This window comes from Aulostomus chinensis, chromosome 6 (assembly GCF_037954235.1).
Source record: "Aulostomus chinensis isolate RoL2024-O1b breed Wild chromosome 6, RoL_Achi_v1.0, whole genome shotgun sequence".
Classification (NCBI taxonomy): Eukaryota; Metazoa; Chordata; class Actinopteri; order Syngnathiformes; family Aulostomidae; genus Aulostomus; species Aulostomus chinensis.
This window is the reverse complement of record NC_141325.1, coordinates 16,479,084-16,495,125: the sequence shown is the minus strand read 5'-3', so window position 1 is coordinate 16,495,125 and position 16,042 is coordinate 16,479,084. Positions and strand designations below refer to the sequence as shown.

Below are 16,042 nucleotides of genomic sequence, written 5' to 3'. Positions count from 1 at the left end.
ATAATAAAGTACACTCACACATGTCTTGCTCATTGTCATGTGACTGACCGGTGGAGGAGAAGGAGGAGGCGGAAGGGGGAGAAGGCCTTGGCTTAATGAGGCTGAGGCCCATCAAAGAAGATGGAGGAGGACACTGTTGTCTGGCGCCTGGAGGTTTCTTAGCTCCTGCAGGCTCATCTGTCAGTCACACCAACACAAACACATACAAGCAAAGCAACATACCCAAGCTTGTCTTGGTATGCTGTTTTTTGTTTGTCTTTCTGTTTCCATGGCTGGATGCTTATTTCTCAAGCATGTACACAAAGCATTTCCCTTTCTGATTATTTTATACTTCAGTGTCCACTTTTGTAAAGGCACCTGTTGAATAAATTTGCTTTGCTTTTACTGTGCTAATCAGTCGAGCTATATCTATGATGTTATCACACCATACTGTCAGGTGTTAAAAGATACCGTGTCATTCAACACCAAATTTAAATGTTAAAGTAGGAAATCTCCCAGTTGCACTTTACGCTTTATTTTGTAAAATTGCTTTGAGTGGGAAAATGGTAACGCTGAAATGTAAACTACAGAGTTTAAACAGACAAAACAGCTTCAATCACATATTTTATGAATGTTTTAAACACATGAAAATACAGAGGAGCTGGAAACTAAAACCAGAGACTTGTAATGTACAATCATGGCTTGACATAAATCGAGCCCACAAGTCCTGCGCCATAAAAATATGTGTTGGGACGGTAAGAGGGAAGCCTGAAATTTACTCAGTCAGGGCTAGAAGGCATCTACATTTCTGATTGTTTTGATTATTTTATTTTAATTTTAGGATACATCATTTCCTTTCAGTATTAGGATGATCAGGGCTCTGTGTTTTATATATATACTGTATTTCAAATGGGGACTGCCAGTGTAGCAGCAATTACAAAAATCTGTTTTGGCACAATGGCAAACAAAGTTAGTTTGGAACCCTGAATATGTTAATGTAATGTTACCTTTTTTTTTTAAGTAATTGTAATCTGTATTGTTTAGGAAGCTGCATCAAAGTTAAGGTATCAGTAATGGTACCTTGAAAATTTTCAAAAATGTTTGATTCCCCACTCCCACCACTAAGAAAGAGCGATGTTCTGACTCATTCCTGCCAGAAAGGGGAAGAGCAGTCTCTGTCAATCAGGCTTCCTCTTGTCTGTACCTGCCTCCCTGTAGAAACACCATTATTTGCAACACAATGAATGGATGATTCTTGTTCGCCTGTTTTACCGATGATGCATCAGGAAATGACTAAGAACCTGAGAATGCATTTTGCACCAACTGCGCAGTATCGATGACAGGAGAAACCATACAACTGTAACAGTTATAATTCTTCGCAGATTATCGTTGTGTTGTCATGAAATTTGCGGCGTTTTATTGGATTTTTTCGGAAGAATTTAGATGTTTAACGTTCACATCTGTTGGAACGTCGAACTGTCTTATCTGCGATCTCAGTCCTTATGTAACGAACCAAAGATTGCAACCATATGGGGTCGAAACGTAAATTGGCTTGTAAAAAAGTTTTCATTCCCTGTTGTAATACTACCGGAAACAGCAACTTCCTGGCAATATTTCGCCCCCTTTTGCACTGATAAACACAGAGGGCTGAAAAGTTATGTGGATGGTGAATGACTAAACCATTACAGTGATGCAAATTCACAGCAAGAAGTCGTAAACACTCAGTGCATTAACGTAAATCAAATCATGACACTGAGTAACTAACGTGGAGAGGCACAGAACAGAGAACAGAAAGTTGGTCCTAGATGAGTTGATATGGCCATTCCGTCTTATCTTGGGATGCTGAGTTGATTGCCTCAAGTTTTCTGTCATTTGTCAAGCTTTTTTTTATGTGACTTGCATGTGACCACGGATTTGTTCTCGTGTAGTTGAATACATTGATGCTCCTCGGGTCTGGGGTGAATGGCAGGATCATCAATGATTGTTGTAGAAGACAGACAGCAGCATCAACAGCACGCAACAGAAGATGATAAACAACCCTGACCACTCTGCTGACAAGTCCAATCATCTGCCCGTCGCCAACAAGGCCAACATGCAGCAGATGATGTCAGTTCCCCCACTGTATTGAGTTATCAGCTTGATTGAGAGTAATTGAGCAATGCATCGGAGTGTAGAGAAAAAACACCCAGCCACTAGGGAGACTGGAAGAGGAGGATGGAGGAAGGGGGTTTCAGGAGCCAGGAAATGCTGCGCAGCACCAGGACCATGAGATTAGTACTGTCAATGACTAGCAATTACTTGCTGCCTGGTAATCAATTAATAGGTTGATTAAGGCTCTAACAAGATGGAAATGAAACATGGAGAAAAAGAAGTTTATATCATTTGTTATGTGCTGTAGATGTCAGTGGAAACAATTTGCATTAGCAAGCTAATGCCAATCAAAAAGAAACAGGAAAGTGTGCAAGAATTGTTCAGTCAGTCTTTTTCTCCTTATGAGCTCCGTGTGATTTATCGACCAGTTGACAAAGTTGACAGAAGAACATGTTACGCAACCCTTTCGGTAGGTTTCATTGAGCTCGCAACAAAAGACTTCCAGGACTAATAGCAAACACTGATTTAAAGCCCAGACATGGAATGAACAAACCCGTTCAACTTCCCTTTCAAAAGCCAAGAGATAATAATAATTTAACTGAAAAGGAATGTCTGTTGTGAACATCTAATTGTCCCGTCAATCTAAAAATTACTTTTCTTTTTGAAATGTAATTTCCTGAATTACATGCATTGACAGTATAAAAAATATGGAAATGTTTCAGGTCTTTTAGGGGAAGCCAGAGCAGAAACGTGTGTTCTCTCTAATGACCAGCAGGGGGCAATTTCAGTGGCTGAAAAAGGAAATTCTACGATACTGAAGTTCCGGGACAGTGGTGCAGTGGTCAGCACTGTCGCCTCACAGCAAGAAGGTTCTGGGTTTGAGTCCCGGCTCGCGTGCGAGATCTTTCTGTGTGGAGTCTCCATGTTCTCCCTGTTCCTGTGTGGGTTCTCTCTGGTACTCCGACTTCTTCCCACAGTCCAAAGACATCAAGAGGGGACGAGGCTGATTGATACACTAAATTGACTGTAGGCATGTATCCAGCCCCACCCCCCCACCCCCTGCAACCCTTAATAGGAATAAGCGGAAGAAAATGAATGGATGGATGAACTTCAATAATTTTTTATATATACAGTTTTTTATATATACAGTATGTAGAATATATATATATATATATATATATATCCATCCATCGGCATCTTCCGCTTATTCCTACACATTAAGGGTCGCGGGGGGGCTGGAGCCTATCCCAGCGTCAACGGGCGAGAGGCAGGGTTCACCCTGGACAGGTCACCAGTCCATCGCAGGGCCAACACATAGAGACAGACAACCATTCAGACTCACAGTCACACCTACAGTCAATTTAGAGTATCAATCAGCCTCGTCCTCTCTTGATGTCTTTGGACTGTGGGAGGAAGCTGGAGTACAAGAGAGAACCCACACAGGAACAGGGAGAACATGGAGACTCCACACAGAAAGATGCTGTGCTGGAGCCGGGACTCAAACCTGGGACATGCTAATGCTACTTTAAATCCATTTGAACTCATCTTTCTAGGTCTGGTTTCATTTGCAATGTCACTGTGAACTTGAAATAGATCAGAACAAATGGATATTATCACCGTTTCTTTTGTGTTGTGGATTGTTTGATAGTCCTGTGCGTCTCTTTTCTTTTTTTAACTTTCATTTGTTTTTTTCTTTCACTACGAACGTCAGCCAGATGATATTTTCCCTCATACTTGAGCAGACATGAATGAGTTTTGAAACAGTGATGTCACAGCTAATTGGAATGAGGGGGATGTGTGTGTAGCATACACTCACATCCCCCTCGTGTGTGTGTGATACAATCCATTGGTGATGTCAGCTGATCCACAAAAAGACCATTAATTCACTGTTGATCCGCACTGGCTTTCTTTTTTTTTTCTTTTTTTTTAATAATGCGACTCTCTAACTATCAGACATAAAGTTTGGGATAAACGGACATGTTGAGAGCAGGTTTCTCCTCTATTGTATTCGTTACCATGGTGACAAGTCCAGACCCAAACAAGAGGCAGGCGACACCAGCACCTTTAGAAGGGCTCAGAAAAAAAAACCTATATTGACACGGGGCCTTATGTTTGAGAAATAATAGAAAGTAACAACTGGAAAGTGGTTCTTTGGCTTTACCCTGTGAAAAACCTCTGAGAATACTTCAGTCCATATCTGCAAACACGCTCTCTCTTTCATTTTCACAGTTAAAGCATTTGCAAGACAATATTTAACATTTTAACTAAGAATCTTTTCTTCTTCCTTATCAATGAGCATATAAACATAAAAACTGACAAAACATTCTTAGAAGAAAAGACCATTCATTTTTTGTGGCCATATTTTCAGTTGTAACCACCACAGACTGTTTCTTCTCTCGGATAAATTGAACTTAAACTCTTCTGTCTTCTCATATAGAATCAATCTCAGCCTAAAGGGAATAAAACAGCGATATTTAAGAACAAAATGTTTTGCTTGTCTTTTTCTCTTAAGCCATAAACATATTCTCTACGATTCTTATCTTGAATTGGTTGTGTTATTTGACATTTGACTATTGGATTTTTTTATTTTATTTTTTTATCCCTTTCAGTTTAATATTGTTGGTTTAAAGCTGTAAATATGTTGAGATCCCTTTTCTTCAAAAAACACTCCATTAAAATCACTTTACTGAGACAATCTGTATTTACTATTTTCAAAACTCCCTGAGTTGAGTGACCGAATAAAATCTCAGTATGACTGTAAAATGCAGTGCCTCTGCAAATATCGGAACATTAAGACGAAGCGAATCTCTGGCTGACGCTGTTGCCTGAGGCCTTCGTACAGCTCTGACCTCAACATTTGTCAGCATGGCTCTCTTTTGTCATTGAATTATTGACAACCCTCACATCATTAGAGTGTGCTATCATCATAATGCATATCCACCAAATCCCGCCGCCTTCACAGGCAGTGCTGTGTAGGCTGTCAATCCCACCTGGTATTAAGAGGTTGTGCATAAATGTATCAGGCTGTGCAGTCGCTGCAGTCACTAATGGACCAAGCGAAAAAGTTTTTTTTTGTTGTAAAATATCTATTGAAATGAGAGTTGGTAACAAAAGAATACGGGAGCACAAAAGTAGCCTCATCACAGGGAATATCTGTGGTTGCACGTAGAAACAGTTCCCTCAGGAGGCGGTTCTGGCAGGACCTTGACATTTTGATTCTGTTTTGAGCCCCATAAGCTGGAGAAAACGAGTTGTTGAAAGTTGAAAGAGTTCTTTGCATGTGTCTTGTTGACTGATGCGGGGGCTCTGGAGGCTGCCTCGGTCTTGTAACCCCCTCCCGAGCTCTATCCATCTAGTGAATTAGGATGCATCTCATTTACAGTGATGAGTCATCGCTGTGTGCCAGCTATCACCGTCAGGAGGAAAACTCAATCATTTTTTTGTTTTGATTTAAATTTTTCTCATAAGTCAGTGTTGGACACCATTTACTTATGTCAACAAACTGTAAGAAAAAAAGTGCGTTATTAAGGACGGCTGTGTGACTATTAAGAGGGAAAAAATACAAACCACGATAAATATGTAACTCATAAAGAGATAAATATCCATCCATCCATCCATCCATTGTCTTCCCCTTATTCCTGTTAAGGGCCGGGGGGGGGGGGGGGGGGGGGGGCTGGAGCCTATCCCAGCAGCCTTCAGGCGAGAGGCAGGGTTCACCCTGGATGGATCATCAGTCCATCACAGGGCCAACACATAGAGACAGACAACCATTCACACTCACAGTCACACCTACGGTCAATTTAGAGTATCAATCAGCCTCGTCCTCTCTTGATGTCTTTGGACTGTGGGAGGAAGCTGGAGTACCAGAGAGAACCCACACAGGAACAGGGAGAACATGGAGACTCACACAGAAAGATCCCGTGCTGGAGCCGGGACTCGAACCCGGAACCTTCTTGCTGTGAGGTGCTAACCACAAATATGTAACATATAGGAAATATAGGCTTTTTCATATTCACTATGCTTTTTTTACTATGTACAAAATGTGAATATCACAGAAACATGTTTTTGATCACATCAACATCAATAATATCGTCTGTCATGCATTACACCATTGTCATCAGTCATCAATTTAAAATGTCAGAACAATTCAAAAACCTCATTGCTCCACCCCACCTTCATCTTCAGTGAAGGGCCATAAGGGCTGGTTATTGCATATATATTAGTGGAACCAAAACAATCATTTAATTTGCCTTGTAATTCCGTACCTGAGGAGCAGTGTTAGGTTTTTATGTTTAAAACAGCTTTGAGTGGAGAAATGTCAACTAAAGAGTTAAAACTGAAAAACTAGGTTAAAAAATGTTGATAAATTATGTAATATTTCCTTTTTCTGAAGCTGTTTTGAGTGTGAAGATGCCAAAAAGGTTCAAATTAAAACCCAAGATTTTTATGTATTTTTTTGTCTGTTTTTTCCAACTTTGACTCAAACTGCTTTATAAAATGCATTGAAATTATGATTTGTCTCCTGAAAAGTAACAAGATTTCTTCCCAGCATTGACATCAACTTCCAAACAACTGAAATGTTTGTTGTGACGAAGTATCTTCATTCTCTGAAATGCAATGTGTGCTAACTGAATATTTAAAGACATATTCACCCAAAAAGTGCATTTTGCCTTTTAGCTCAAATCAAAGTGCATGTGGATTAATGGATGCTCTTTGTTAACAAATAATTTTGCACAGTTTCGCTGTTGTTTGTAGTTGGTGTGTATGGGGGGCCATTAGCTTCAAGCTAAATATATTTGGCTGGCTTTTTTTACCATTCTGGTGTCAAAAAGAAAAGATGCCGCAGTAAAAAAAAAAGAAAAAAAAAAAGAAGAAGCTTTTTTTCAGTGAATCATAATTTTCATAACTCTTAAAGACCTTCTATTTACTCAAAAAAATATAATAACCTTCTTTTGTCTTCCCCTTGCAGACACTCTCTCAGTGCCTCGCTGGTCCCCACAGATCCCCCGTAGAGATCTGGGAAACTCGATAAAACACAGGTATGCCTCTTGAAAATGGCAGTGTTAGTTTGAACATGTGATTCAAGATCTTTGATGGAATGTCAGGCCAATTTAACATGGTCTCTTGCATAACTCATCTCAATCCTCCCTTTGTCTCTCACTACATTTGACTCCAAACGCTAGTGATCTAAAACGTACAGCAGTACAGTGTTAGTTGTGAGATCTCAGCAACCTCCAGAAAGTGGGTGTTTTGCCTGCTCAAACTCAGTGAAGTGGAAAGAGAAGCTCATCCTAGGCAGACAAACAGAGGGCAATGCGATGTATAAAGCCATTATTTGAAGATTAAGGCTCGTTTTAAGACAAATACCATTATTCCACCCAACACTCTCCTTGACGTGCCAATTTGCATATTTGCATTGTTGGCCTGTTAAGATAACCGCGTTTGCATGCATCAGTATGGCTTTACAGCCTCCTCCATGCTCCAAAACATTTCTTGATGCAGAGGCTGCCCTTAATCTCACATCATCACTCATATTTGACAGTGGAGGCCACTAAAAATCCGTCATGGGAGCCGCTGCTTCTCAATTGAAAGGAGCTGTGGCTTAATAAGAATTTGGATTCTGTCAGACTACATTAGTCACCTGCCATTAGCCAGCCGGCCCTACTGCCGGCATCCAAGCATCACATTAGTAAATACAGCCAATAGTCGCATAGGTGCTTGCACCGTTCCCTCAGTCTTGGCAGGGAATGGGTTGTTACTGGTGAGCACGTGGTGGATGTCTTTGTCTGAGAAGACGTTTTAGGAGACCTCTGTGCTCCTGTCACTCAGACTTTTGTATTGATGTGAACTCCTCCCATCCCAGTGTCGCTCAAGTACAACATTCCTTCTCACTGAAAGATGAAAATGAATTGAGTTCAAAATAAATCAGCGGGTGAGGGAGATTAGGGAGGTAAAGCGCTCTCACAGAGGGAGCTTGTTCAGGCATCTATTATCTTTGTGAAAAGGTTACCAGGTGAATATGATCTGCTTTTGCCAAGGCTGTCTGTTAAAATGAAGAGAATGTTGTGATATGCAAAAGGTCACAAGTGTTCTGCTCACAGTGGACTACAATGCTTACATGCTTACAGATAGAGATGATGTTTTCACTCTTGTTATTTTACGCAGGTTTTCCACAAAGTACTGGATGTCCCAGACATGCATCGTATGTGGAAAGGGAATGTTGTTTGGACTGAAATGTAAAAATTGCAAGTAGGTATCAAAATTCGTCATTTCAGTAGAAGTGGTGTTGTCTTAATTGAGTCTATTGTTTCTTGAAATGTGTTTGTCTTGTAGCTTTAAAAAAAAAAAAAAAATTCAACTCTTTCTTGATTCATGTATTTGTATGTGTTTGTATTTCAGTTCAGTAATTTAACAAATTGCATCTTTTGTCTGTCCTTCTCTGTTTCGTCTCCAGTTGTTTCATGGATGTATAAATTAACTAAAATGACAACAAACCAAATTATAATCAGATTTCTTACTTTTTATGTTCTCAGGCTGAAGTGCCACAACAAATGCACCAAAGAAGCCCCGCCTTGCCATTTACTGATCATACAGCGAGGTGGTCGAGAATCCTTCAAAGGTACTTGTTTCCTCTCTAGTTCAAGTCACCTGCACACACATGGTTTTCATCAACACTGAGAGTGACATATTTCCATCCATCCATCCATCCATCCATCCATTTTCTTCCACTTATCCTGTTAAGGGTCGTGGGGGGGCTGGAGCCTATCCCAGCAGCCTTCAGGTGAGAGGCAGGGTTCACCCTGGACAGGTCACCAGTCCATCACAGGACCAACACATAGAGACAGACAACCATTCACACTCACAGTCACACCTACGGTCAATTTAGAGTATCAATCAGCCTCGTCCCCTCTTGATGTCTTTGGACTGTGGGAGGAAGCTGGAGTACCAGAGAGAACCCACACAGGAACAGGGAGAACATGGAGACTCCACACAGGAAGATCCTGTGCTGGACCCGGGACTCAAACCCGGAAACTTCTTGCTGTGAGGCGGCAGTGCTGACCACTGCACCACCGTGCTGCCCAAGTTATATATTTCCCTAGGGAAATCATAAAACTTTGATATTTTCAAGTTCATTTCAATTTTCTAATTTAATATATATTTCCCTTGAGCCAATTAATACATACAGTATGTTTCCACATTTAAAGATAATTTCCCATTTCTTCTTTAAAGATATTTCCCTAAAGCTGGTCGTATCCATCCATCCATCCATCAATTTTCTATACCGCTTATCCGTTAAGAATCGGGGGGGGGGGCTGGAGCCTATCCCAGCTGACATTGGGTAAGCGACTGGGGTCATCCTGGATGGGTCGCCAGTCCATCACAGGGCCATCAGGGGTTCAGTATCTTGCTCAAGGGTACTTCGACATGGTCACCAGGGGAAGTGAGGATCGAAACAGCAACCCTTCGGTTGCTAGACAGCCACACTACCTCCAAACTATGCTGTCCCAAGCTGGTAGTAAATAAATTAAAATATTTCTATAATAATTTGTCATTGCTTTTTCAAGCGAAGTTCCTCAATTTGAGTATCTAACTAAAAGACTTTGAATCATATCTTATTGAAGAAACACTTTTCAAGTAACCAAATTCAAAACAAAATGAACTGTGAATATTTGTTTCCATGAGGACTGACATCAAAATCTCAAGGTGTGATAATAGCGCAGTATCAACAACATGAAATAGAACATCACAGTACGTGCAATAAAGTGTCACAATCATTTTTAAGGCTAAACATTGACATGATAGTGAACATTACAAATACTTCCATCACAGTTTCAGTATAAAGGAAGAAGGACGGGAACAAGAGACCATCTGTTGGGCTCACTCGTAAACACTTCCTATATCGTCTTTTTGCCATGCAGGATTTTTATCCTACAATCTTTGCAAATATTTACAGGATGAGGATTTGCCTCATATAATTCACCACAGGCTGCCAGTGTCTGCATGTAGTTTAACACGTCCGTCACAATTTCTCCTTTCTCACATGTAACACGGGGAACCACTGGAGCTACTAAAACTGCAACGTTTATAAGTTGAATCTTCACCTATAACAGTGAAGAGATTCTTTGCTGGTGGCTTCAGGTTGAAGTTTATCTCCTGATTAATTAAACTAAGTGATGCATGACGTAGGACATTTGCAAATCCGTTTGTGGTGACGGACAGCGATGAAAAAAATGTGTGTTGTGTGGTATCAGAATTGAGATGTCTTTGTCTTTTCTCTGCCTCACCCCCCCCCCCTTTCCCCACAAATAAGATCACCAAGGAACGACTCAAGGTAAACACAAATAAGACTTCTACCCTGTTATAGCAAAAGACGGTGACAGTTTATCAATAACACAGTGAGCTCTGGAAAACTTTTCAAAGTGTCTGCATGCGATAATAAATGAGTGCTGTTGAAGTAAGGACAGCCTGCTCATGTTTCATATTTGAAGTACAGCCTGATAAAGAGTTTTTCATAATTTTCCTCAAGCTATTAGTTGTGTATTGTTTAATTTTGATCTCCTAGGGGGCTTCATTAGTCTTCTGTTATTTATTTTCCTGCAGTAGCTCGTCTGGTACGGACCGAATCAGTGCCATGTGACATCAACAACCCACTCAGGTACACAGACCTGCACATCAGTCAGACTCTCCCCAAAACCAACAAAATCAATAAGGTAAGTGTTAAGATAAGCTGTCTATTACAAAGTGTGTGTAACCTGTCCCAGACTGTCACACCTCTTGTATTTTCAGGGACTGAAAAATTGTTATGAGTCATGATAATTTTCAAAAATACCTTCAGCAATATTGATGTTTACATAGATGGATTTGTGTTTGTACATTGAGTAATTTTCAGTCTGCACAACTTAACATTTCTCCGTTTCCACAGGACATATTTTATCACAAGATTACCATGATGGAAAATGTGATAATGGAATCTTTTTTGAGCCAAAAGTATTTGAGCCAAAAGTATTTGTAAAAGAAGTGTGTGTGTGTGTGTGTGTGTGTGTGTGTGTGTGTGTGTGTGTGTGTGTGTGTGTGTGTGTGTGTGGGAGGATGTAAATATTCTTAAACAGGATTTCTGATTCTCTACTGTCTTGCACATACATGATAATCAGATCTTGTGTGACGATGAAGGTTTGAACGCACTTGTTGATCGTCACGTGTTTGCAGTAGCGCTGCCTACTGAGACATCATAAATAAAGTAAAATACACTGTTTAGTCTTGACATTATAAGATTAGAATGTAAGAGCATTTCAGTTTGACCTCTGACTGAAACTCCAAGTTGCAACATGAGTCAATGAGAGCAGACCTTTGCTCCTTTGCAGGGGTGTGTAGCAGTTACAGTGCTATTACGGTCGAATAGGAATGTCACCAGAAATTTGGTGGTCAGTTCCAATACCATCCATCCATTTTCTACCCCTTATCCTGTTAAGGGTCGTAGGGGGGCTGGAGCCTATCCCAGCAGCTTTCGGGCGAGAGGCAGGGTTCACCCTGGACAGGTCACCAGTCCATCACAGGGCCAACACATAGAGACAGACAACCATTCACACTCACAGTCACACCTACAGTCAATTTAGAGTATTTGAATGAGTTCCCAATAAAGGATTAATGTTAATATAATCATTAAATGTTGCAGGCAAATGTAACTTTCTCATTTAAAGACTTAAACAAAAAAGCAATTTCCATTTTATGAATTTCTAAATTAATCACATTTCAAAGATGTTATCTCTCTTAGCCTTGTGTGTATTATTCAAACACCAACAAACCTGCAACAACAACTCTGTTATGTACAGATATTTCAAAGAACTGATAAATATAGCAGTACTTGCAACTCCAGGTTTTATGTCATGAATTTTGATGACAGGTTTTAGTTGAGTCCTATATTTCGACTTTCATCCAAAAGATGTATTATAATAATGTTTTTCAGCCCTTGATGATAACTGCTTGTTGAATATTAAGGCCCTGAGCCCCAAAGTGGGCGAAGACCCTTTTGTATCTGTTCCGTTTCTTTCTTTCTTTCTTTCTTTCTCTTTTCTTTATTATTCTGCCACTTTAGACCTCAATTTAACCCCCTAAACATGCTCAAAACCTCCCCAAAATGTGATAAATTGCAAAAATTAACCCCCAAAGTGCCAAAATGTGCTCCACAGCACCACCTAGGTATCTGAAAAGGGGCGCCACAGTCCATAGGAGTGCCGTAGAGACATTGAACCAACACTCAATTATTAGTCTCATCAAGTCCGACAAATCATATACTGACACCCCTGACCTAAATTCAACAGAATTCCACAATATGCACATAAAAATACAATTTAATATATGCCAATTTTTGAACCCTGAACAAATGCTATCTCCTCCTAGGGCGTTAATGGTATCGCCTTCAAACTTTAATACACAACCGATGACACTGTGCTGAACAAGAGTTGGTTGAAAACTTTGCAGTAACTCAAACTGTTTGGATTCTGTAAACCCCAAAATTGCTGTGCCACATTGCACCTTGCGATGTAAACCAATGGGGAGGCAATCTCTGGACAAATACTTTGAGTCCAACTGAGGCTTCAGATGTCTAAACTATAAATTTATCAGCTCTCCAACCTGTATTACTGGATTTGGGACAAATTTTCCTACTAAAATATGAATTCTAATGTAACATTTATGAGGCTATTTCACATGAAGAGTACTCTAAAATCCTCATCACACTGTCAGGGCACAGGAAGGGAAGGAAGTGGGGGGTGGGTAAAGTCAGACCTGTGAGCCCAGGTCTGAAATCATCTACGTGCCCGTGACATTAGCCCTTCGACTGCGCCTCGCCCCGACAGGCGAGGGTGTGAAGGCCCATTCAACACTGTTTGCAGCTTTAATCTCTGCTAGATCCTGATGGAGCGACTGTTCTCTTGATCAAAGCGCCAGCTCTCCTCGAGAGAATGACAAGAATGTATTTGAAAAAAGGTGTTTTTGCACAAGGATCTGTCAAACTGATGGATGTGATAAGTGATATGATGACTCATTCATGGTATTTTGCCATTTTGCCTTTTTTTGACAAGCACACAGTTTAGATAATGATGACATAAACACCAACAGAAGTAATATATTGATAGATTCCTTGACTTCTTGGGGTTGATTATTTAGGGTTTTTATTCAGCCCTATGTAATTTGTTTTTTCTTTGAAAATAGATTGCTGATATAACATGCAGTTGTAGTTTATTCATCACAGTTTACACACAATAAAGGTGTGCAGCCTATCCCAGCAGCCTTCAGGCGAGAGGTGGGGTTCACCCTGGACAGGTCACCAGTCCATTGCAGGGCCAACACATAGAGACAGACAACCATTCACACTCACAGTCACAGCTACAGTCAATTTAGAGTATCAATCAGCCTCGTCCCCTCTTGATGTCTTTGGACTGTGGGAGGAAGCTGGAGTACCAGAGAGAACCCACACAGGAACAGGGAGAACATGCAGACTCCACACAGAAAGATCCTGTGCTGGAGCTGGGACTCAAACCCAGAACCTTCTTGCTCTGAGGCGACAGTGCTGACCACTGCACCACTGTGCCGCCATCATGGCAAGTTTTTTTTTTATTAAATCAGGTGCAAAACAAAAGTATTTGTGATCTAATAATCCCAAACTTTAATTGACTTTAACCTGAAAACTTGAAGATGATTGAGGACAACTTGAATTTTTTTTTTCTGATTCCACAGTTATAAAGTGGAAAACTGAAATCTCTGATTATAATTTAGTACACCAAAAGGTAATCTGATTTATTGAGAGGATAATTTTTGAGGTGATTGAGAATTTGAGAATATTGAATTTCAACAAAATCTGACTGTGGTGTTGGATGATATTTTTTTCGCCATTAGTTGAATTTAAATTGGAGTCTAGACAGTAATCGGGATGTAGATCTGAAGATGACCTTGGTGACGAAGAAAGGGATGGATGGGGGGGGGGGGGGGCGGTAGGCATTTGTCTGGACCTGGAGTTCAGTCACAGACATTCTGGGGCTCGGTGGGATGAAAGAAGGAGTTGATGGTTTTCACCTCACAGCAGCAGCGTGATTGATTTGCGTCTTGGTGAGATGACATCCAACAGTTGGAACGTTAAACTCTTGTATCGTTGAGAAAGGAGCTCTGAGACTATTTCCTGTTCACAACTGCAGGACAACACAGTGATAACTGAACTTTCACAAAGAGGAGAAGGTAGCATATTGCTCACTGTGATGGATTACCTTTGTCAGGCCGGTTACAATTCACTCTGCAAGTTCATTTTCATATTGTATGAAAACCAAGTGCTGCCTGCAAGGAGGGAAATCAATCTAGAACGTGTGGTGGGATTCAGAGAGAGGGCAGCAATAAAGGAGACCAAGAACTAATGAAAAAAAACTTCCAGTGTGGCCCTTTTGAAGTAAAGCCTCTATGCACATCCTCGCACATGCGCGCGCGCACACACACACACACACACACACACACACACAGAGTTAACCTGTTTTTTTCTTCTTAGGATCACATCCCAGTTCCCTACCAACCAGACTCCAGCAGTAACCCTTCATCCACCACTTCCTCTACCCCGTCATCTCCAGCCCCACCCCTGCCCAGCAGTGCCACGCCCCCCTCACCACTACACCCCTCCCCACAGTCGGCACGGCAACAGAAACAGTTCAACTTGACAGGTATAGAAATGTGTAAATGAAAAATTTCAGATATTTCATGGAAAGAAGGATATGAGGCATACATGTTCTATCATTTATTGTTATATCATATTTTTGGGCATATTTTTATGTATATATATTTTTAAATGTTTCTTTTTCTATTTTATTATTAGTTCCTGAGTTTATAAAATTGTATTCTTGAATGGGAGCATGGATACTTTCCCTCCGGGGATCAATGACATATTTCTCATTTTAAAAGCAATTTACTGTATTAGATATACATAGATATAATATCCATGACATTTGGAGATGTTATTCTTAAGTACCAGAAGTAGTTAAGTACCTTTATTGTGTGAGTCTGACTAATCCTGGAAGTTAACGTACATCTCAAGTTCATCTGACTGATATTGTATTATTTTGATTATATTGAAGTTGGACGAATGTACAGTACTTGCTTGATACTACGGTTCGGGAACAATCTACTACATTTAAACCGGCCCTAAAGTGGCACTTTGAGCACGATCCCGAGGACATCAGACACAGTCAGTGAGGTCTGGGTCACATGATTGGAGAGACGAGGAGAAATGAACAGTGCTGGAAATTTGTTGATTCGTCTTTAATAGTCTTTGATTTTAAGGGATGTTGCAAGTCATTCAGAATGAGACAATAATGGTCAACTGGTAGAAAGTCTGAACTTCGGTCAATAACATGATTTTTCTCTGTTTCTTGTATAGTGGAACAATGGCAGTAGTCCATTCAAATGGCTTAACCAAGCTCTAACTATTGCATGTTATATATTTTTGGACTTCAGCATGTGGTCAAATGCAGGCCTATGCATATGCAGGCAAAATACTATTTTTTTATCCGTCAAATTAAATATTTTAATCTCTACAAAGTCTGTCCTATACAGAAAACATGTAAAGTATAACTGACATGAACTTGCATGGCATTCAGTCCAATTTATTCTGAAAATGTCAGCATATGTCTCCATCTCTGCTGAGAGCATATCAGTTAAGGAAGTGCAAAGCAATCATAATAGCTTCAGTCCGACATGATGGAAATTAATGAAGAGAGAGAAAGTCCTCTGTGTGAACTTTAAATGCGCTTTGTGAAGTGTCTTGATCTGGATATGAATTGAGTTTAAATACTGAACCAGCAGATAATGTTGACAGTTTCACACAAGTTCACATCAAACTGTCTCTTTCTTACAGCCTCCAGTTATTTCAAATACAAGCAACAGTTCATATTTCCAGGTAAGTGCCTGATAATTGATCATTACAGCAACACATACT

At 40.3% G+C, this 16,042-nt stretch overlaps 1 protein-coding gene across 3 annotated transcripts in view; it reads left to right on the top strand.

Moving 5' to 3' along the window:
- ksr2 (kinase suppressor of ras 2) overlaps positions 1 to 16,042 on the top strand; it is a 132,998-nt gene that overhangs the window by 80,819 nt on the left and 36,137 nt on the right. For all 3 annotated transcript variants that reach the window (XM_086206816.1, XM_086206817.1, XM_086206815.1), the window contains 7 exons: positions 7,040 to 7,109; positions 8,236 to 8,319; positions 8,604 to 8,689; positions 10,382 to 10,402; positions 10,672 to 10,781; positions 14,603 to 14,771; positions 15,962 to 16,003. In XM_086206816.1, coding sequence (XP_086062942.1) covers positions 7,040 to 7,109; positions 8,236 to 8,319; positions 8,604 to 8,689; positions 10,382 to 10,402; positions 10,672 to 10,781; positions 14,603 to 14,771; positions 15,962 to 16,003 — 582 coding nt within the window. The remainder of the gene's footprint in view (positions 1 to 7,039; positions 7,110 to 8,235; positions 8,320 to 8,603; positions 8,690 to 10,381; positions 10,403 to 10,671; positions 10,782 to 14,602; positions 14,772 to 15,961; positions 16,004 to 16,042) is intronic.